The sequence below is a fragment of the Armigeres subalbatus genome, chromosome 3 (genome assembly GCF_024139115.2).
Source record: "Armigeres subalbatus isolate Guangzhou_Male chromosome 3, GZ_Asu_2, whole genome shotgun sequence".
Lineage (NCBI taxonomy): Eukaryota > Metazoa > Arthropoda > Insecta > Diptera > Culicidae > Armigeres > Armigeres subalbatus.
This window is the reverse complement of record NC_085141.1, coordinates 151793405-151816401: the sequence shown is the minus strand read 5'-3', so window position 1 is coordinate 151816401 and position 22997 is coordinate 151793405. Positions and strand designations below refer to the sequence as shown.

Genomic DNA, 22997 nt, shown 5'->3' with positions numbered 1-22997 from the left:
TCTATTAGGTTAGTTAGAAAAATTAGCGGATATATAGGGGACATGACTTAGTGTTTCTCGTATTAAGACAAATTCGCTGACCTTTACCTTATAATAAAATAAATGACCGATAGTAAAATAAATGACTGAAATTTAATGATATCAAATAAATAATAAAAAACGAAAATAAATACATGACCATCGGTGGACAGAAAGACAAGATACAGAGTTCTGTTTAGAATAGTTAATTGAGACCATTGCACTCACAAGATAGAGAATAACTAGTACCACTATTATTGCTACAAGACTAATAACTTGACCACTTACGGAAATGAGGATAGACCAAAAGATGCGTTCATCCACTATTATATTGAATATTGTATACCCTGAATCTGAATAACTGAATTTTAGACCTCATTATTTTAATAAATAATAAAGGTTTGAATATTAGAAAAGGGAATAGAACTTGACCAAAAAAAAGCAATTACGGAACAACTGGACAGAAATTTTGTATAATGATCACTATTAGACTACTGAAACTTTAACATATGACATTACTGTGACTGATAGGATACAATTAGCTCGACGACGTATTGACAAACATCCGATACTCAACCGTGTTAAAATAAGGGAAGCTCTTCAATGTGTCCATTTATTACAATAGTACTTAAATTAATCTATTTTGAAACTACCCTACCAGAATGATATCATTACATCTTTATTCGAAATTGTTACTTGGAAATGGCAACAGTACCACCCGTTGTCAACATAGACTACTATTAGGTATTGAATGTCGGCTCCAAGTAACTAATAATTAAATTTACATGTTAACTACTTATTCAGAAAACATCTATGTACATGTTGAGCTTCCATTATTTGTTCGGTTTATAATTGACAGACTGTAGATAGAAAGAATAATGTATCGGTATGATCACAATACAAACCCAGGCCGCAGTGACCTAGTGAGCAACATAGCTTGAGTCGTCTGCTAGTATTGTGTATCACATGGAGAGCCAAGCCGAGATACCAGTCTATTAAGACTACAACTGGTCAACTCTCGAAAAAAAAAAAAAAAGATAACATTCTTGACTTCAAGAAATCAGTAGCAAACTCTCTTTGATTCATACCGAATCAGTTGTTTGTAGTATGTTCGAAATGTGTAGTGTAGTAAAGTATCTTTTATTCATACGAACATGTTCCACAAGTGACGGTTACTACTCAAAATGTAGTAAACTCGAACTTACTACTTTTCATTCATACGACCCAATATCTTTTAGGATACAACATATTTGGAAAACCAAAAAATCCATAGTTTATGTTTCGAAATTTTGATATATATTGTTGAAAACCCAGATAATTCCACTAGCGGTGATGATGTTTTGACGTAGGACTACGTCTGTGTTTTCTATATTGGGGTACACTTTACGATTGCGAAAATCGGGGACCGTCACGAAAATATGATAGACTTTAAACTTAAATATCAAAGCCGTTTCTCGATGGATTTTCAATATTTTTGGACCATTCGATCAAGGATGAGTCAACGCTTCTTTGTATTTATATGAAAATACTGATTTTTAACTATTTATTATCGAAAATTGATTAAAAGCTTAGAAATAGGTCAACCAACCAATCACGTACATCCATCACTAGCACAGACATCAAAAATCAATCACTTGCGGGTTTGCATCTAATCCTCAGTTTGAACAAGATTTTACGCAGAGCAAACGTATCAAAGCGATCGCAGCAGAGCGGACACAGCATCGCGGAGGCGCTAATAACATTTTCAAAGGAAATCCATCGCATTGGTGGTGGTGCTCGATGTGTTGCTGCAGATCATTCAACCTCAACGAACCAGAATTTCATATGAATAAAAGACTCACCATAAAAATAGCACTGTGGCGATCCCGCACCGCCAGTGTCGATGCTGCAAATTTATTACAAATTGTGGTGTCAATTAGTTGAAAAGGAACATTGGGAAAAGAAAATTGGTTCTTCTCAGGACCAACATTTTACGAAAAGAAAGAGTTAATTGCGAAAATGGACTGTTTCGGTGGCATCGGATTTGGAGTGGTAGTTTGGTTGCTGTTAGTGATTCCATCCATTAAAATTCACTACATCATCTCCCTCCGACGCGCTATCAAATTCGCTATTTACGATTGAGTTTTGCACTTTGAAGAAAGTTTATTTCGGATAGTCGGATCAACCTTCTTTTGTATAAAATCAATGGAGATGCCACCTCAGTGGAAACTATCTACAGCAACCACCCATCGATAAACGTCGCTCGGACAGACAGATGCCGAAAGATAATGTTTTGTAATATGAAGAAACTTCGTTTTGAGTCAAATTTCTGTTGTCATTCTTCGCAACAATACGCATCTTAGATAAACAACATCTCATAACCAAATTCAGAATCTTGCGAGAAAGTTCCATTGGATTCTTAGAATTTGTCATTCTCCGAACGGTCCGTTGTCTGTGGAATCCCGATCGAAATGGCTCGCGCGCGCCGAAAAGCAGCTTTCTTATATCTAATGAAGTAATTCCATTAGCTCCGCCCCTTCATTAATAGTTATGAGTGCACATTATATTGACACCCATATCAGATCACAAAGGGGCGGGGCTAACGAGCTTAATTTATAAAATACAAGAAACCTGAATTGCGGCGCGTGCGAGCCATTTTGATCGGGATTCCACAGAGAGCGGTTCGACACTCAATGCAGTGGAGCGGACACAGCAGCACGGAGTGGGTGGCAATGCTGAAAATTTATTCCAACTTTTGGAGGCTGAGCAAAAAATCATCAAGTGGCGGTCGGACAGTTGCAACGCAAGGTTTCGACAGGCGATTGGATGCAGTTAGTTATTGGACAGAAGGCGCATTGGGAAAGGAAAATTGGTTACTTCTCAGGACCAGCATTTTATGGAAAGAGTTAATTGCGAAAATGGACTGTTTCGGTGGTATCGGGTTTGGCGTGGTACTTAAGTTGCTGTTAGTGATTCCATCCGTTCAAATTTACTGCATCATCTCCCTCCGACGCGCTATCAAATTCGCTATTTACGATTGAGTTTTGTACTTTAAAGAAAGTTTTTTTCGGATAGTCGGATCAACCTTCTTTTGTATAAAATCAATGAAGACGCCACCTCTGTGGAAACTATCTACAGCAACCACACATCGGTGAACGTCGCTCGGACAGACAGATGCCAAGAGATAATGTTTGGTAATATGAAGAAACTTCGTCTTGAGTCAAATTTCTGTTGTTACTCTTCGCAACAATACGCATCTTAGATAACCAACAGCTCATAAACAAATTCAGAATCTTGCGAGAAAATTTCATTGGATTCTTAGAATTTATCATTCTCCGAAAGGTCCGTTGTCTGCTGCGGAATCCTGATCAAAATGGCTCGCGCGCGCTAGTAGTAGTAAAATTCTTCTTTATTCAATTGTTGTTCTACAATTATTTTGTTAATACATATACAGTGATCGGCCGGTTTGGCCCTTCAACTTCGATTTGATATTTTTTTATATTGTTATCTGAGTTTTAAAATATAATATGTCATGACGGCCTTTAGGAGGCACTAGTGTGTTTTTTTAAATTTGATAACCTAACTACTATGTACACTAATATTTACAATAAAAATATGATAACCTAGATTGGAACTAGCGCCCTAAGCGCTTCTTGGTCCGAGTGCAAGCAACGGACTCTAAACTTTTCTTTACACTCACCAAAGCGTTCATGTAAGGTTTTTATCCCGGCCAGACGGTGGACCTCGGATGTTCTTGTCCTGGGAGGGGTGTTGAGGATCATCCTCAGGGATTTGTTTTGGACCCGTTGAAGTTTGAGGTGGTGGGTTTTAGTGCAGCTCTCCCAGACCGGCATGCCGTATTCGATCACAGAGAGGATGATTTGCTTATAAACAGCAAGCTTATTTTGCAGGGACAATGAAGACCGGCGGTTAATCAAAGGGTACAGTAGTTTCAACAAAACGTTACACTTTGTCGCCGTTTTGTCAACCTGTTGACTGAAAATAAGCTTGGTGTCGAGGGTCAGGTCAAGGTAGTCGGCCTCATTGGCCCATTCCACAGTCGTGCCATTGAGGATGATTTAACAGTCCCCAGGCGGAACATGTTTGGGGGATTTGGAGTGGGGGAAAATGATGACCTGGGTCTTCGCCGCGTTGATATAGATCTTCCAGCTGGTGAGGTACTCTGTCAGGGCATCCAGGCCTCGTTGGAGTTTTGCCACTAGTGCTCTGATCACTCTACCATTGTAGACGATGGAGGTGTCATCTGCGAACAGAGACAGAATGCCGCCTTCTGGAGGTTCTGGCATGTCGGAGGTGAACAGATTGAATAGTAGGGGCCCGAGGATACTGCCCTGGGGGACGCCTGCGACGTTATTGTGCGCATTGGAACTCGCTCCGCTGATTGAGACCCGGAAAGTCCTTGCCGACAGGTAATTGTTGATGATTTTCACCAGGTAGCTGGGAAGATTGTAGCGTTGTAGTTTGTACACCAGGCCATCATGCCATACATTGTCAAAAGCCTTCTCGACATCGAGTAAGGCCATGGCGGATGTTTTTGAGACAAACTTGTTCCATCTGAGGACGTTGGTAACTCGAGTCAGTTGGTGTACAGTTGACCGACCGCGTCGGAAACCAAACTGAGCAAGATTTTGAGATTTTCGGCAGACTCAAGTAACCGGTGATGAATAGCTTTTTCGAATAGCTTGGATAACCCTGAGAGAAGGCTGATGGGACGATAACTTCAGGGGGAGGAAGGATCCTTCCCAGGCTTCCGGATGGGGATGACTTTCGCTGACTTCCAGGACGATGCAGCGATGGCAGCTTTCTCATATCTAATGAAGTAATTCCATTACCCCATTTTGATCGGGATTCCACAAAGAGCGGTTCGACATTCGATGCAGCGGAGCGGAAACAGCAGCACGAAGGCGGTCGGCGGTCGGAAAATTTCAACGCAAGGTGCTGTCAAGCGTTTGGATGCAGTTAGTTATTGGAAAGACGCATTGCGAAAAGGAAATTGGTTCTTCTCAGGACCAGCATTTTATGGAAAGAAAGAGTTAATTGCGAAAATGGATTGTTTCAGCGACATCGGGTTTAGCGTGGTAGCTTGGTTGCTGTTAGTGATTCCACCCGTTCAAATTAATTGCATCATCTCCCTCCGCAGCGCTATCAAATTTGCTAGTTACGATTGAGTTTTGCACTTTAAGGTCACTCCTGACAGAATCCAAGTTTCAAAGTGCTCGCGTTTTCGGGAGCACATCACTCGATACGGAAGCAACGCATAACTGTCATTTTTATTTTTTCACGACGCAGCAAAGCTAAGTCAACAAAAATGACAGTTGTCCACCGCCTCCGTATCGAGTGGTGTGCCCCCGAAAACGCGAGCACTTTGAAACTTGGATTCTGTCAGGAGTGACCTTAAAGAAAGTTCATATCGGATTGTCGGATCAACCTTCTTTTGTATGCATAAAGACCTTTTTGGAGGACACCATCCTCAAAAAAGGCCGAAATAAAGGAGAAATAAGCAGAACCAGAAGTGGCGTGAAACCAAACGCAAATATATTTATATGCAACGTTTGGTTTTCGCCCGCGATGTAAGCGTTCGTGGCAAAGTAAGGATTGTGATGTCCCCGACTGAAAGCCAGTCGAGTGGCTTCAGCGGCCAATGAGTCATGTTAATTCCACGGTTAGAGACTCAAAGTCCATCAACTGGGAACAAATATTCGACTTCTTGATTGAGTTGGCCTCCGAGCAGTTTGCTCAATGTTAATAAAACGACACAAATTATTATGGCAAATACCATAAATTTCGAATGGCTACGTAGTCCTACGTCACCTTTGCGTACAACCCGATTGGGCTGCCCCTTTGAGTTTTTTGCTAAAATTCTGTGCAATGGTGCCCTAAATGGCTAAATTGATATATCAAGCATTTGTCCGCCATTTTTTTAAATATGTTGAAGCTTGTTTTTTTGAATTTCACTATAAATATTATCAATTCGTTCTTTTTTTATATTTTTATAAATTTGTATGTCGTATTTGATTCGACATCCCGAAAAATCAGTCATCTTTTTTTCTTTTTACCCTTCTTACACCCTAAGAAGGGTATAAAGATCGCTTGAAAAACCGACTTTTTATCCGAGGCTCTGAGACCCAAGTCGTATATACCCATCAACTCAGCTCGACGAACTGAGCACATGTATGTATGTGTGTGTGTGTGTGTGTGCGTTACAAAAATCTCACATCAAGATCTCAGCCGTCCGTGGACCGATTTGCACGATTTTAACACTAAACGAAAGCTATGACTTTGTCATTGTACGAGTTCAATTTTTTTTTGCAATCGGACATTTGGTTCCAGAGATATGTGAAAAATACGAACATGAAGTGCATTTTCAGAAAACTAACAAAATAATGTCACATGAATATCTCAGCCGTCTGTAAACCAATTTGCATGATTTTATCTTTAAACGAAAGCTATGACTTTGCCATTGAACTCATTGTATTTTGTTTTTGCAATTAGACATTGGGTTCCGGAGATATCTCTGAAATACGAACATAAAGCATTAGACGTATCAACTTCACACATTGGTAAAATATGTCCCATTAAGATCTCAGTCGTCCTTGGACCGATTTGTGCGATTTTATCTTTAAACGAAAGCTATGTTTTTGTCATTGGACCCATTCATTTTTTTCTGCAATTGAAAATTCGGTTTCAGAGATATCTGTGAAATACGAATATGAGACATACTTTCAGACTACTAATGAAGAATTGTCACACCAATATCTCAGCCGTCTATGACCCGATTTGAACTCTTTTGGGCTTAAACAGAAGCTATAATATTGCCATTTAAGACGGCAAATCAAATCTGCAGTCTTTTTGTATTTTTTAAAAATTGTTAAATTTTCAGAAATATCCTTTTTACCCTTCATTAGTAGTCTGAAAATTCATACATATTCATGTGACATTATTTTGTTAGTTTTCTGAAAATGCACTTCATGTTCGTATTTCTCACATATCTCTGGAACCAAATGTCCGATTGCAAAAAAATTGAACTCGTACAATGACCAAGTCATAGCTTTCGTTTAGTGTTAAAATCGTGCAAATCGGTCCACGGACGGCTGAGATCTTGATGTGAGATTTTTGTAACGCACACACATACGCACACACGCACACACACACACACATACATACATGTGCTCAGTTCGTCGAGCTGATTTGATTGGTATATACGACTTGGGTCTCCGAGCCTCGGATAAAAAGTCGGTTTTTCAAGCGATCTTTATACCCTTCTTAGGGTGTAAGAAGGGTAATAATACTAGTATGTGCGTAATGGATTTTGTGATTACAGTAGCCGTTCGATAACTGCAAAATGTTTACTTTTCAGTTAACGAATGTCGTTCGATAACTGCAACGCATTCTAGACGTCAAACGGTTGTCAATCGACGTCAGATGCAATAAAAGTGCATCTAAATGTGCAGCGCAATGCAGCTGTCATTGAGTTTGACACCAGTTTGAAGTTTAGCGGTTCGATAACTGCAAAATTGTTGCAACTATCGAATTGCAGTTAAAAAGGTCTACTGTATCAGATTAGTTCGACACACATCTGCTTGGTGCACTAGCTTACATACAACAACTTAATGAGGTTTATATCTTGAGATCTATAAGACTTGGAAAGAGTTAGAAGGTTGCCGTCTTCTACAAAGTTATCCGGATGGTTGGAACAAAAGATATTCTAGTTACCAAATAAAGATTGTCGCTTCGGTTCCCTTTGTTCTGCTGTCCGAAACATGTGTGGTACCTAACTGTCAAATCGTATGTATTTTTCCTTCATTGACATTTAGATCCCTTATCCTCGCCAGCAAAAGATGTTCCGGACAGCAACGACAGCGACAATATTTATCTGATTGATGATAAAAAACCGAACAATTTTTCAGAAGACGGCAGGTTTTTCATTTATGAATTACTTTATTTTTCCGTGTAATGGTTTGGCAACGGTCGGAGCGGGTCGCCAAATTTGCCAACTCGCTATTCACCGAAGGTTGCGTTTACATTTCCCAAACCCGTTTATCAACGACCGGTGCGAGTTCGCGTCATGATAGAGGTTGCTTTTTTGGCTTTATTCACGCACTGGTGGAGATCGTTTAAGCAGACCCCACACGAGGCATATATTGACAATACTTTTTTCGTCAAACTTTTCATCAAACTTTTCTTCAATATTTTCACTGATTAGCCGGCATGGCCGTAGCTGAAGAAAAACTCAATTTTTTCTTGAACTAATACGAATCAAATAGCGGTATAACGCACAAAACACGCACACACTCAACCGTCATCGACTCCTGTGGGCAAACTGCGGGGGGAGATGAGGGGAAATATTGAAAAGAATATCAAACTTTTCTGATTTCCCTCAATATTTACTTCAATATTTTGGGTTCGCACTCACACCATCAATCTTTTTCTTCAATAATCAAGAGTTTGTCAAACTTTTTCCGTCGTGTGGGGTCTGCTTTATGGAAGCAAAAAGTAAACAAGTCTAATTGGAACCGCTTTCGACGGTTCGATTGAAAACAAGATGGCGTCTTCGCCGATCTCTTATTCTAGTATTTCTAGTCGCTACTAAACGTGCTGCTATAACAGTAGCGCGACTGACAGGTGACCAAGTTCGATAGCGCGATAAGAGCGCTGCTATTTGATGAACTGTCAACTGTCAAACGTCACCGGTACGGAATACAGCAACCAAATTGAGAGCCGAAAATAGTGACCGATATGGAAACGAGTGACGAAACTAAAATGAAAGCGCTGCGCGGGTAGGGTGACCATATGAATATTTTCCAAAGGAAGACAGTTCCTCCAAATCATGCCGAAAAGGAGGACATTTGGTTGAAAAAGGAGGACATGGGAAAGAAAATACCAAACACAAAACTTCATGTGTTTGATATTCTCTTTGGTGTGGGGGTAAGAGGTGGGAATAAAAAAAAAGAAAAAAAGATGACTGATTTTTCGGGATGTCGAATCAAATACGACATACAAATTTATAAAAATATAAAAAAAGAACGAATTTATAGTGAAATTCAAAAAAACAAGCTTCAACATATTTAAAAAAAATGGCGGACAAATGCTTGATATATCAATTTAGCCATTTAGGGCACCATTGCACAGAATTTTAGCAAAAAACTCAAAGGGGCAGCCCAATCGGGTTGTACGCAAAGGTGACGTAGGACTACGTAGCCATTCGAAATTTATGGTATTTGCCATAATAATTTGTGTCGTTTTATTAACATTGAGCAAACTGCTCGGAGGCCAACTCAATCAAGAAGTTGAATAGTTGTTCCCAGTTGGATGGACTTTGAGTCTCTAACCGTGGAATTAACATGACTCATTGGCCGCTGAAGCCACTCGACTGGCTTTCAGTCGGGGACATCACAATCCTTACTTTGCCACGAACGCTTACATCGCGGGCGAAAACCAAACGTTGCATATAAAGATATTTGCATTTGGTTTCACGCCACTTCTGATTCTGCTTATTTCTCCTTTATTTCGGCCTTTTTTGAGGATGGTGTCCTCCAAAAAGGTCTTTATGCATACAAAAAAAGGTTGATCCGACAATCCGATATGAACTTTCTTTAAGGTCACTCTTGACAGAATCCAAGTTTCAAAGTGCTCGCGTTTTCGGGGGCACACCACTCGATACGGAGGCGGTGGACAACTGTCATTTTTGTTGATTTAGCTTTGCTGCGATATGAACTTTCTTTAAGGTCACTCCTGACAGAATCCAAGTTTCAAAGTGCTCGCGTTTTCGGGGGCACACCACTCGATACAGAGGCGGTGGACAACTGTCATTTTTGTTGATTTAGCTTTGCTGCGTCGCTGCATGCGTGAAAAAATAAAAATGACAGTTGTGCGTTGCTTCCGTATCGAGTGATGTGCTCCCGAAAACGCGAGCACTTTGAAACTTGGATTCTGTCAGGAGTGACCTTAAAGTGCAAAACTCAATCGTAACTAGCAAATTTGATAGCGCTGCGGGGGGAGATGATGCAATTAATTTAAACGGGTGGAATCACTAACAGCAACCAAGCTACCACGCTAAACCCGATGTCGCTGAAACAATCCAATTTCGCAATTAACTCTTTCTTTTCATAAAATGCTGGTCCTGAGAAGAACCAATTTCCTTTTCCCAATGCGTCTTTCCAATAACTAACTGCATCCAAACGCTTGACAGCACCTTGCGTTGAAAGTTTTCCGACCGCCAACCGCCTTCGTGCTGCTGTGTCCGCTCCGCTGCATCGAATGTCGAATCGCTCTTTGTGGAATCCCGATCAAAATGGCTCGCGCGCGCCGAATAGCAGCTTTCTTGTATTTAATAAATTAAGCCCGTTAGCCCCACCCCTTTGGGTGTAAATAAAATGTACACATAACGATTAATGAAGGGGCGGGGCTAATGGAATTACTTCATTAGATATAAGAAAGCTGCCATCGTCCTGGAAGTCAGCGAAAGTCATCCCCATCCGGAAGCCTGGGAAGGATCCTTCCTCCCCCTGAAGTTATCGTCCCATCAGCCTTCTCTCAGGGTTATCCAAGCTATTCGAAAAAGCTATTCATCACCGGTTACTTGAGTCTGCCGAAAATCTCAACATCTTGCTCAGTTTGGTTTCCGACGTGGTCGGTCAACTGTACACCAACTGACTCGAGTTACCAACGTCCTCAGATGGAACAAGTTTGTCTCAAAAACATCCGCCATGGCCTTACTCGATGTCGAGAAGGCTTTTGACAATGTATGGCATGATGGCCTGGTGTACAAACTACAACGCTACAATCTTCCCAGCTACCTGGTGAAAATCATGAACAATTACCTGTCGGCAAGGACATTCCGGGTCTCAATCAGCGGAGCGAGTTCCAATGCGCACAATAACGTCGCAGGCGTCCCCCAGGGCAGTATCCTCGGGCTCCTGCTATTCAATCTGTTCACCTCCGACATGCCAGAACCTCCAGAAGGCGGCATTCTGTCTCTGTTCGCAGATGACACATCCATCGTCTACAATGGTAGAGTGATCAGAGCACTAGTGGCAAAACTCCAACGAGGCCTGGATGCCCTGACAGTGTACCTCACCAGCTGGAAGATCTATATCAACGCGGCGAAGACCCAGGTCATCATTGTCCCCCACTCCAAATCCCCCAAACATGTTTCGCCTGGGGACTGTAAAATCATCCTCAATGGCACGACTGTGGAATGGGCCAATAAGGCCGACTCCTTGGCTTGACCCTCGACTGCAAGCTTATTTTCAGGCAACAGGTTGACAAAACGGTGACAAAGTGTAACGTTTTGTTGAAACTACTGTACCCTTTGATCAACCGCCGGTCGTCATTGTCCCTGAAAAATAGGCTTGCTGTCTACAAGCAAATCATCCTCCCTGTGATCGAATACGGCATGCCGGTCTGGGAGAGCTGCGCTAAAACCCACCACCTCAAACTTCAACGGGTCCAAAACAAATTCCTGAGGATGATCCTCAACACCCCTCCCAGGACAAGAACATCCGAGGTCCACCGTCTGGCCGGGATAAAAACCTTACATGAACGCTTTGGTGAGTGTAAAGAAAAGTTTAGGGTCCGTTGCTTGCACTCGGACCAAGAAGCGCTTAGGGCGCTAGTTCCAATCTAGGTTATCATATTTTTTATTGTAAATATTAGTGTACATAGTAGTTAGGTTATCAAATTTAAAGAAAACACACTAGTGCCTCCTAAAGGCCGTCATGATATATTATATTTTAAAACTCAGATAACAATATAAAAAAATATCGAATCGAAGTTGAAGGGCCAAACCGGCCGATCACTGTATATGTATTATCAAAATAATTGTAGCACAAAAAATGATTGAATAAAGAAGAATTTTACTACTACTAGCGCGCGCGGGCCATTTTGATCGGGATTCCGCAGCAGACAACGGACCTTTCGGAGAATGACAAATTCTAAGAATCCAATAAAATTATCTCGCAAGATTCTGAATTTGGTTATGAGCTGTTGGTTATCCAAGATGCGTATTGTTGCGAAGAGTAACAACAGAAATTTGACTCAAGACGAAGTTTCTTCATATTACCGAACATTATCTCTTGGCATCTGTCTGTCCGAGCGACGTTCACCGATGGGTGGTTGCTGTAGATAGTTTCCACAAAGGTGGCGTCTTCATTGATTTTATACAAAAGAAGGTTGATCCGACTATCCGAAATAAACTTTCTTTAAAGTACAAAACTCAATCGTAAATAGCGAATTTGATAGCGCGTCGGAGGGAGATGATGCAGTAAATTTGAACGGATGGAATCACTAACAGCAACCAAGGTACCACGCCAAACCCGATGCCACCGAAACAGTTCATTTTCGCAATTAACTCTTTCTTTTCGTAAAATGTTGGTCCTGAGAAGAACCAATTTTCTTTTCCCAATGTTCCTTTTCAACTAACTGACACCACAATTTGTAATAAATTTTCAGCATCGGCACTGGCGGTGCGGGATCGCCACAGTGCTATTTTTATGGTGAACCTTTTCTTCATATGAAATTCTGGTTCGTTGAGGTTGAATGATCTGCAGCAACACATCGAGCACCACCACCAATACGATGGATTTCCTTTGAATATGTTATTAGCGCCTCCGCGATGCTGTGTCCGCTCCGCTGCGATCGCTTTGATGCGTCTGCTCTGCGTAAAATCTTGTTCAAACTGAGGATTAGATGCAAACCCGCAAGTGATTGATTTTTGATGTCTGTGCTAGTGATGGATGTACGTGATTGGTTGGTTGACCTATTTCTAAGCTTTTTATCAATTTTTGATAATAAATAGTTAAAAATCAGTATTTTCATATAAATACAAATAAGCGTTGACTCATCCTTGATCGAATGGTCCAAAAATGTTGAAAATCCATCGAGAAACGGCTTAGATATTAAAGTTTAAAGTCTATCATATTTTCGTGACGGTCCCCGATTTTCGCAATCGTAAAGTGTACCCCAATATAGAAAACACAGACGTAGTCCTACGTCAAAAACTTACATATGATTAATTTTGAATGACTTAACCATCGCATGCAATTCGAAACGATGGTATATCACTTAAGACCTCTAATGGCTCTGCATTTCTTGAATATCAGTAAGTTCATGACATGCGAATGAAGCTAGACGGCTTATGCTGTTAACTGACCACAAGGCTTTCAACAGTTGTTTATAGAAATTAAGCAAATGCTTTCATGGTGGTTACAGCTACGGAGACTTCATGGCGACTTTTAAGCACTGGATCGGTAGTAAGTTCGAGTATCATATTCCCTCTATCCCTAAGAGTATACACAATGAGCTTTCTAATACAGTCCATCTTGAAAGGAGAATAGGCATTTAACTTTCATTCACTTTAAAATATATTCTTGTCATTTCTTTCCTAGCTAATTACTCACAATTTTGGGAAAAGGAGGACATCCGAATTTTATCGAAAAAAGAGGACATGTCCTCCTTTAGGGCCGATGCCCACGTAGCGTTTTTTCAACGCTGCGTGCACGTGGCGTTGAAAAAACGCAGGTGTGCATCGGTGCGGCGACGCTGCGTTACCGCTTTTTCCTGATGCACACATGCGTCCTTTTAACGCCGTGTGCACGCAGCGTTAAAAAAACGCTACGTGGGCATCGGCCCTTAGGATACCATATGGTCACCCTATGCGCGGGTGATTAAAATGCTTGCGAACGATAATGATGCGAAAAACGTGATTAAAAGGTTAACTTTCCGTTTTTTATAACATTTTCTTAGAAAGTTGGCCATTTTGGCCCAGTTTCACCCCCACTGACGGTATATGAATATGTTATGGTAAAAAAACAGGGATATAGCGCAGCTGTCAACCCCACACAGATGCACCGTAGTAAACATGAATTTGACATTTTTGGAAATTTTGACAGTTTTGGGCATTCTGACATTCTCGGTTTGTGCACGCTTAATTCAGTTGACCTTTTTCCATGAGTTTCAACGGGGTTAACTCCTGTGAACGACTCGTTATTTTTTGGCGTGTACGTGAGTGCACTACACGACTCAGAGGAATAAATCATTTTTAAGTCATAAATATGTGTAAGTCAACGAATAAAAGAGTAAACATATTTAGGTATGTATTTTATGTTTGCTTCGGTGATTTTGACTTTTGCTATGGTCCAATGCACCGAATGAACACAATGACGTTTGAGACGGGCGCTGTTTACTAAAAATGAACACTTGCATGAACTCGATGAATGAAAAAGTATTCATTCTTAGTAAACAGCGCCCGTCTCAAACGTCAATGATGAACTCGGTGCATTGGACCATACCCCTGGCAAAAAACCATTCGAAAATAAGGCATTTTATGAGACAGATCGAAACAGCTGTTTTTCTCGTGTTTATCTACTTTGACAATTAGTGGGAGCCCGTTTGTTTGGTAATTTCGCGCCGAACATTCCGATGGGTCCCAGTATCAATTCTGCCTGTTTTACTTTTCGTTTACCAGGGTTTTAGAAGATAGTTTTTCACATGATTCTTAAAATGTATCGTTAGATAATTCATACCATTGCATTCTAAGCATGAAATGCTGAAGAAAACACGAATGAAAAGTAAAACGTTACAAACATTATTTTGTGTTCGGACCTAACGGAATGTTCACGCAGAATCATACCAAATCAAAACATTAGAAGTAAATAAACGGGCCACCGCGAAACGTCTCATAAAATGCCTTATACTTATATGTATAGAGTTACGCAAAGAGGATCTTCTACACTTATTCTGAATCATGCTCTTGTGAAAAATAAACACTGCGGTGAGTGAGAATGTAATGAAACGCACACGGTTTTGATAATGCCAGAAACAACTGTTTCTGCGTAGCACAGAGTTTCTTCTACCAACATAATTATTTATCAGCGTAGCTCGCGTAAGGAATAGAGTGAAAACATTTTAACGGATTTGGTGTATTTTTGTTCGTTGCAATCTTTAATTTAATATGTGCGTTCGACACCACTCTCTTTTGTAAAAACGGTAAACAATACAAATTTTCACAAACACCACGACAATTCCTGATAGTATATGAGCATTTTGACATTGGAGTATAAATTTATGCGCCAAATAAGAGGGTACTGTCATACTTGCCAAACTCCATATGAAAAAAATCCGTTGTCGCCCCTCTGGTTTAGTCACTACAAAGTCTCTTTTTTCGACCTCAAGTCACTTTTTCTCGGGAAAAGTCACTATTTTTAACTATTTTGAAACTTTTAACTATGTTTCGTGAGCAGCGTCGGGGAATGAGAAAAAATGTTGAAAAAATTGAAACTTTATATGACGGACATGAAATGACGAATTTAGAAAAAAATACCACACAGAAAAATATTCCGTGGTAAAAACTACTATTTTGTAGACTACGCTCTGTTTTAAAACGACAGTATACCTCCGCTGATCCGACAACAAATGTATTGCCGGACTATCGGGGTTTCTCTCGTTAATCCGACTGTCAAATCCATACAAATGAACCAAAACAAAATCACAGCACAAATTTGAAAACTGACAGCATAAAGAACCACGAAATTTCAGTAATTAATAAATTTCAGTCAGAATTTCTCTGAAACCATGGTAAAATTTACTGAAATTTCGTGGTAGTTTTAAAAACACAGCGTAGTCTACAAAATAGTAGTTTATACCGCGGATTTTTTTTCTGTGTGGTTTCAGAGAAATTCACCACTGTTTCAGTTCATATGTGACAACATTCCGCATGGTCCACAGTTGATTTTTACTGCCCTCATGGTAAAATCAAACGGGTTTGTTATCTGCTGAAAATCGTCGGTGTATATTCTTAAAATAACCCTAGGAATGGTAGTTTCGACTGCAATATTTTTTTGCGTGCACTTAGTACTTTTTGGCCCAAACGCTGTTCTGATCTTCTCCGTACTCCAGATTCGCTGTGAATCTCGGTGTTGTCATTAGATTTTCAACAGTGATTAATTTAATGGGTTTTGTGTCCCAGTTTATGATTGGGTATATAGTAATGAAAGCAGGAGGGGCACAGCGGATCGAGGATCTAAATATATTCGCAAAGCCAATAGCTGACTCGGCTGATTTTTAAAAACCTCTTTTAAAAGCATCAGCATGAGCATAAGCATTATGACCGCACAATTCGTAGTTGCTACTCCGTGATTGACTGAACTTGCGAAATTGTACAGAGAACACAATGAATGGGGCTTGGGATTAGCTACCCATTCTCAATGTACATATTTCGGGAGCTCAAATATTTAAAGTCAATAACGGCGCCGACCACGTCCTTACGGTCATATAGGAATGGAAGGATTGTTAGTCCGACTCTTGTTGCTACTAGAGACCGAATATACCTCTGCATCTCCACGATTGTCTTGGGATAGGATATCGTTTTAGTTACAAACGATAATTTATCTGGATTCACCTTGGTAAGCGATGCGACCATCCATCGTTCACACCGCGAAAATCGGACGACTGCGGTGAGCCGGGCACGTAGCCAGAATGTCGGACAATAACCCGGTGAAAATGGTTCTCGACAACGATCCGACGAGCACAAGAAGGCGAGGTGCGCAGCGGGCAAGGTGGATCGATCAGGTGGAAGATGACTTGCGGACCCTCCGTAGACTGCGTGGTTGGCGACGTGTAGCCATGGTCCGAGCCGAATGGAGAAGACTCTTATATACCGCACAGGTCACTTCGGCCTTAGTCTGAATAAATAAATAAATAAGCGCCTGCTTTGGCAAAAAAGTATTAGAAATCTTAATAATAAATAACAACGTGCACAGAGCAGAGCACAGACTATACCAAGCCGGAGGCGACCCTAGGTTGGTGGCTCCTATGCCGCTCCTACTTCAGCTACGAGGCAGACCCTTTCATGTCTCCTATTTCTGAGGTGCCGCAGAAGCACAACCCCCCGACACTTCTGCTAGTCATAGCGAGACTTTCGTGTCCCCTACATCTGAGGTGCCGCAGAGGTATCTGCCCCCCGACACTCCTGCCAGGCCTCACCAGACTTCAGTCATTCTAACACTACCGACCATGCGTACCATGCGAGGCTTACTTGTGTGCTCACCCATACACTCGGTCCCTCATTCTGTGGGGGTATACCGAGTAATACCCCCAACTCCCATTCGCTTGCACCACATGTGCACTACTTGGGCGTGTGTGGGTGTACCACCCACTGCCACCCGCTTGCCGCCGAAGCTGCCCTCACTCTGCGGAATCTCCACAGTCTCCGTTAACGACCTGGTTATGTGTCGCGTTTACTCCGGCTTCACCCTAAGTGAATGCTCAACGAGCACGAAGTTTATATGGGAAAATTTCTTTCCTCAAGCATATCAAACAATTATGTACTTTTATTTATCCAAAATATTCTCTTTTTCACTTCCAGGAATTGATTTCAAAATAAGGACCATCGAATTAGACGGCAAAAAAATCAAATTACAGATATGGTAAGCGCTTACAGTTTGCGTTTCCCACAGTTAAAGATTTAACATTTGATATTCCGGAAACACAGGGACACAGCCGGACAGGAACGTTTCCGAACGATTACAACGGCGTATTACCGGGGTGCGATGGGTATCATGCTAGTGTACGACATCACACAGGAAAAGTCATTCGAAAACATTAAAAACTGGATCCGGAATATAGAGGAGAATGCGTCGGCCGATGTAGAAAAGATGCTTCTAGGCAACAAATGCGAGCTAAACGAGAAGCGACAAGTAAGATACTGGAGTTTCTACTTTCAAATATAACGAATATTAACGAACACCTGTCTATCGTAGGTAACCAGGGACCGAGGCGAACAGTTAGCAGTAGAGTATGGTATAAAATTTATGGAAACTTCGGCGAAAGCTAGCATTAATGTAGACGAGGCATTTTTCACGCTTGCCAGAGATATTAAATGTAAAATGGAAAAGCGAATGGTAAGTAATCGTTTATAAAACCGTCTAAGACGAATTAAGTACTGTCCATTTAATTCCACTAGTTAATTTTCGTAATCTTTGCAGATACGTATTTCGACCACAACTGTGTGGTCGTCTTCAGTGTCTTGTACTTGACTCGACTCGACAAGACACTGAAGACGACCACACAGTTGTGGTCAGCTACGTATCTGCAAAGATTACGAAAATTAACTAGTGGAATTAAATGGACAGTACTTAATTCGTCTTAGACGGTTTAATACATTCCACTAAAAGAGCTTAATATATTTTTCTGAATCGTTTATAGTTTTATTTGGGAAGCATGTCAGTGGCAAAGGACACTTTGTTTATTTTGGACTACATTTTTACATAGCTGAATATGATGAGACTATTTGAACAACAGTGATGTTAAGAAAATTATTTTGAGCTTTTTAGTGGAATGTCTTCACTTGTCATAAGACGAGTTAATACAATCCCATTGAATTCCACCACTTAATTGTATCTTGACAGATACGTATTTCGACCTCACAGAAGACGGCCTTACATTTGAGGTCGAAATACGTATCTGTCAAGATACAATTAAGTGGTGGAATTCAATGGGATTGTATTAACTCGTCTTATGACAAGTGAACAGTGATGTATCGATTGTATGATAAATTGCGAAACGCCATTTTGCGGAGCTCCACTATGCGGAAACCTATTTCCCGGAGTTTCATTGAACAAATACTTTCCATTAAAATATTTTTTCTTATTTTTTATATCTTTTGCATTTATTTGTAAGGCTCAGGCGTGTATAACATTTAACAGAGCAGAAACTCTTTATGATATTCACAATCTATATCATTATTATCAACAGTTAGTAACGGGAAGGGGACATAGACCAAGATTCTTCTTCTTCTTATTGGCATTACATCCCCACACTGGGACAGGGCCGCCTCGCAGCTTAGTGTTCATTAAGCACTTCCACAGTTATTAACTGCGAGGTTTCTAAGCCAGGTTACCATTTTTGCATACGTATATCATGAGGCTAGCACGATGATACTTTTATGCCCAGGGAAGTTGAGATAATTTACAATCCGAAAATTGCCTAGACTGGCACCGGATATTGAACCCAGCCACCCTCAGCATGGTCTTGCTTTGTAGCCGCGCGTAGGATGGACCTGATTGCGATTTAGGTTTGGGGTATTTCAACTGTTCATCCGTAGCGTAGCGTCTTGTGCAAATTGAGTTTCATCAGAAAGCTTCTTCCGGATGGCCAGAGCTTTATGCTACACGGAACAATGAGACAGAGACAAAACACTGAGAAAGAAAAAAATAAAGTTTTAGACTTTGATGTCAGACAAGCAAAGAAAAGCATTAGATGGCCTGAATATATTCCAAATCGCGATCCTCGAAAACACCACAAGGGAGGGTATCCAATAGTTGCTCTCTGAGAGTAAAATCAGGAGTGATTCAGTCTCATTCCAAATTTTCGACCACTATTCTAGTTTGAATCTGGAGCAAAATAGAACAAACTCGCTGGTTTCCCCAGCAGTGTTCCATTCATTTTTTTTTTCAAATTTTTAATTAAATAAAATTATTATGTTGCTGCCAATAAAGGCGCCGTAACTGCAAAGTGGATTGATCCGTAGATGAAATTACGCGTTCATACTCCAAAACAACTGAAAAATATTTAAGGGTCTGTCTCATTTGGAGAATTAAACGGAAATTAAACTTAAAAGTGACATTTCAATAATTATCAAATAACCCTGCTCGCAGAGCAAGATTACTTTTGACAGATATCGAATCATTTTGCATCGATGTCTTATTGGAATTGCTGGGTAGCACCAGCCATTCTTATGACCGGGTTTTTAGCTAATTTTCGAACTGTCACTTTTAAGTTTAATTCTCCAAATGAGACAGACCCTAAATCTCGTGATTCAATCGTTATTCAAATCTGCAGAAAATAGAACTGAGCGTTATACCAGTTTTATTTTTTTGACAGTTGACTGGTATAAAAAATGAATCTAGAACAGCTGCTGGAAAACTTAATGTTTCAGATGCATATTCAAACTGTCAGCCCTGAACGATTTGAATCACTGCTGATTTTACTCTGATGCTGCTGTTTCTTCTTTTCTTCAATAATGTTACTTCTAACTCGAAAATCAGGAACAATATAATAATTTAAACGCCTAGTCATCGTTATTTGCACTGATCTGTCAAAACTATTCAGAAATTTAGATTTAAAAACAAAGCAACATTCCCATCATGACTGCTTGAAATGTGACAGGTGATCGGGATCCCGCTATATTTTCATTTGGTCCCTTGAAAATGAAAATGCAACTGTTTTCGCTTTCACATGACGATCACGAAAACAACCAGTACTGCACACAATACCAGTTCATTTGCCAATTTTGAAGCGTACTCTGTCGGACTAATGGGAAAAACTCGTTGTTCGAGATTTGTCTATCATAAACTTCACCTTTCCGTGCGCCCACCTTTGCAAGCGAGTCCGCTTTTTCATTGCCATAGATTAGACAATGGGATGGGACCCATACAAAGGCAATCTTGAATGATTTTTCGACCAAATTACGCATCTCCATCTTATTATTGTAAGAAAGTAAGATGCGTGCTTAACTGGTTTCATTGACCGGAGTGCCTCGATAAAGCTAAGACTATCCTAAGACTATCCGAGAAGATGAAATCTAGAAATGATGAAATCTTTGTCTACATATATAGCAATATATGTAGACGAGGAATCAGAAGGAAGGAATCAGGAGGAATAATTTTGGCTGTTACGCCCTTTTCAAATGTTGCGAAGTTAATTGATGCCAGCTTAGCAACATAAACCGAGCACGGCTCTTGATGTTTTCGGTAGGTTGTCGAATTTTCGTTGAAAACACCGAAGCCAGTGGATCCGTTGATGCCAGACTCATCAGTGAAGTATCTGACTGACATGTTCATATTTTTAAGAAAAAATAGGGCTAATGGAAATATTTCGAAGATAATCTGTTATTCCTTGAATTGCATGTTTCATTTACAGATCGTATTCAATGGAGGAACTTGTGGGGAATATACTGGTCGTGAATTATCCAAATGATTATGGATCAGATTGTTTGATTTTTTTGAAGGTATTTGTTATTTCCTTATAAGAGTGTAAACACAAGGTTCGAAATGAAGGTGGGATTTAAGCTTGCTGTCATCAATTTTGGCGAAAATGGAACGAAAGAGAGCAAAAGCGTCTATCGACAACAAAGAGAATAAGTTAGAGAGAGAAACCGTATTCCCGGTCGAGTCGAAGCGGTATGATAAAAGATATTTTAGTTAGTTAGTTTAGTTTATGCAACGTACACACCAGTCAAGCAGTTCGACGAACATTGACTCCACCCCCAAGAAAACGCTTCGGTTGCTGCTTTGTTGGAACGTGTGTGAAGTTGTTCGAACAACCATTTGACAGTTGGCGGCTCGGTTGGAAAAAATTAAAACGGTTTGATTTTGGTTTGAGTTGTCGGGGGTGGAGTCAAGGTTCGCCGAACATGTTTGAGTATTTGTAGTGAAGTTGCACAAACCCCCATATATTTTTTGATGGTTGATGCTCAAGTTAGCGCTCCGGTCGTTCGTGTGTGATATTGTTGGTCGAATAAATTGATTGTTCGTGCCGCTGTTGGTAGAACTTGATGGATGTTGGAACAAACGAGAGGTGGAGTCAATGTTGGTCAAACTGCTTGACCGTGTGTACGTTCCATTAGGTATGTACCACACATGTTTCGGACAGCAGAACAAAGGGAACCGAAGCGACAATCTTTATCTAGTAACTAAAATATCTTTTGGTATGATGATGAAAATGCGTTTGCGCATCATTCAGTGTTCTATTCTTGAAGCGTGAGGACGTGTTCTACGCTTGTTTTCATCGGTAAAAAAGCAAATCGAATGTCGGATTTGCTTGGCTACGACTGATCCATAATCATTTGGATCGTGCATCGTGCTTTCGTGCTGTGCGGTTCTTTCTCTCTTTGCGGAAGGAAGTTTTTAATACTACCCGAAGCTATTTTAATTTCAACGGTGCTTCTTAGCGCTATTTGTACCCACTGATCCCGTTACGATCTTTGCAAGGACCCGTGCCTTCGTTTTACGTTGGACCCGTTTGCGGAAGTAAAATTCCGACAAGCGGTGGTAATCCTGCAGGGACACCGTTCTGGGAAAAAACCTCTTAGAAGGTCACGTCTCTACGCTCAGCCATGAGCATTAATAAAAACAAGAGGAAGGGGGAGTCTCTGAATTCTCCACTTCCTTCAAAGAAACAAGGTTTCAAGACCATCCTGCCAAAGCGCGGAAAAAATAGAAGGAAGCTGGAGAATTCAGATATTCCTTCTAACTCTAATATCGGAAATAATTCTTCTCCAATCGAACTGAGCAATCAGTTCGATTTGATTAATGATGAAATTGAGCAAATCGAATATACCTCAAGCCCAGGTGATTCGATTCATGCGAAAAAGCAAAGGATTCCGCCAATTGTGGTATCTGTTGCCGAATTTTCTGGCTTCCGGAATGAGATTTTGAGTAACCTTCAGGGGATCAAGGTTTCATTTCAGATTGCTAGGAAGGGTGACTGCCGCGTTTTGCCGGGATCCTTTGACGATCGCAAACGTCTTCTTCAGTATTTAACTGAGAAGCGCCATAAATTCTTCACATACGACGACAAAACTGAGCGATTGTTCAAAGTCGTCTTGAAAGGTCTTCCCAGTGATGATAAATCACTGGATGGAATTAAAATTGAAATTTGTCAATTACTTGGATTTTCACCAGTCCAAGTAATTAAGATGAAAAAGAAATCCCATTCTGGTACTTCCCAGAGGGGCATTTCTCAAGAATTTTATTTAGTTCATTTTAACAAAAGTGAACTAAATAATATGAAAAAAGTTTGGAAAAGGCCTGTATTATGTCCCATGTCCGTGTTACATGGGAACATTTCCACAGGCCTGGAAATTTCCAAAACCCACCCAGTGCCGTAAGTGCCAAAAGTGGGGTCATGGAACCAAACATTGTCACATGGATGCTAAATGCATGATTTGTGGTGGAACCTCTCACGCCAAGGACGCATGTCCT

The 22997-nt window shown here is 40.7% G+C and overlaps 1 protein-coding gene across 9 annotated transcripts in view; it reads left to right on the top strand.

Annotated features, from left to right (window-relative positions):
• The window catches only part of LOC134223829 (ras-related protein Rab-8A), a 54731-nt gene that overhangs the window by 18402 nt on the left and 13332 nt on the right, over positions 1–22997 (top strand). For all 9 annotated transcript variants that reach the window (XM_062703045.1, XM_062703050.1, XM_062703051.1 and 6 more), the window contains 3 exons: positions 17381–17441; positions 17507–17711; positions 17775–17915. In XM_062703045.1, coding sequence (XP_062559029.1) covers positions 17381–17441; positions 17507–17711; positions 17775–17915 — 407 coding nt within the window. The remainder of the gene's footprint in view (positions 1–17380; positions 17442–17506; positions 17712–17774; positions 17916–22997) is intronic.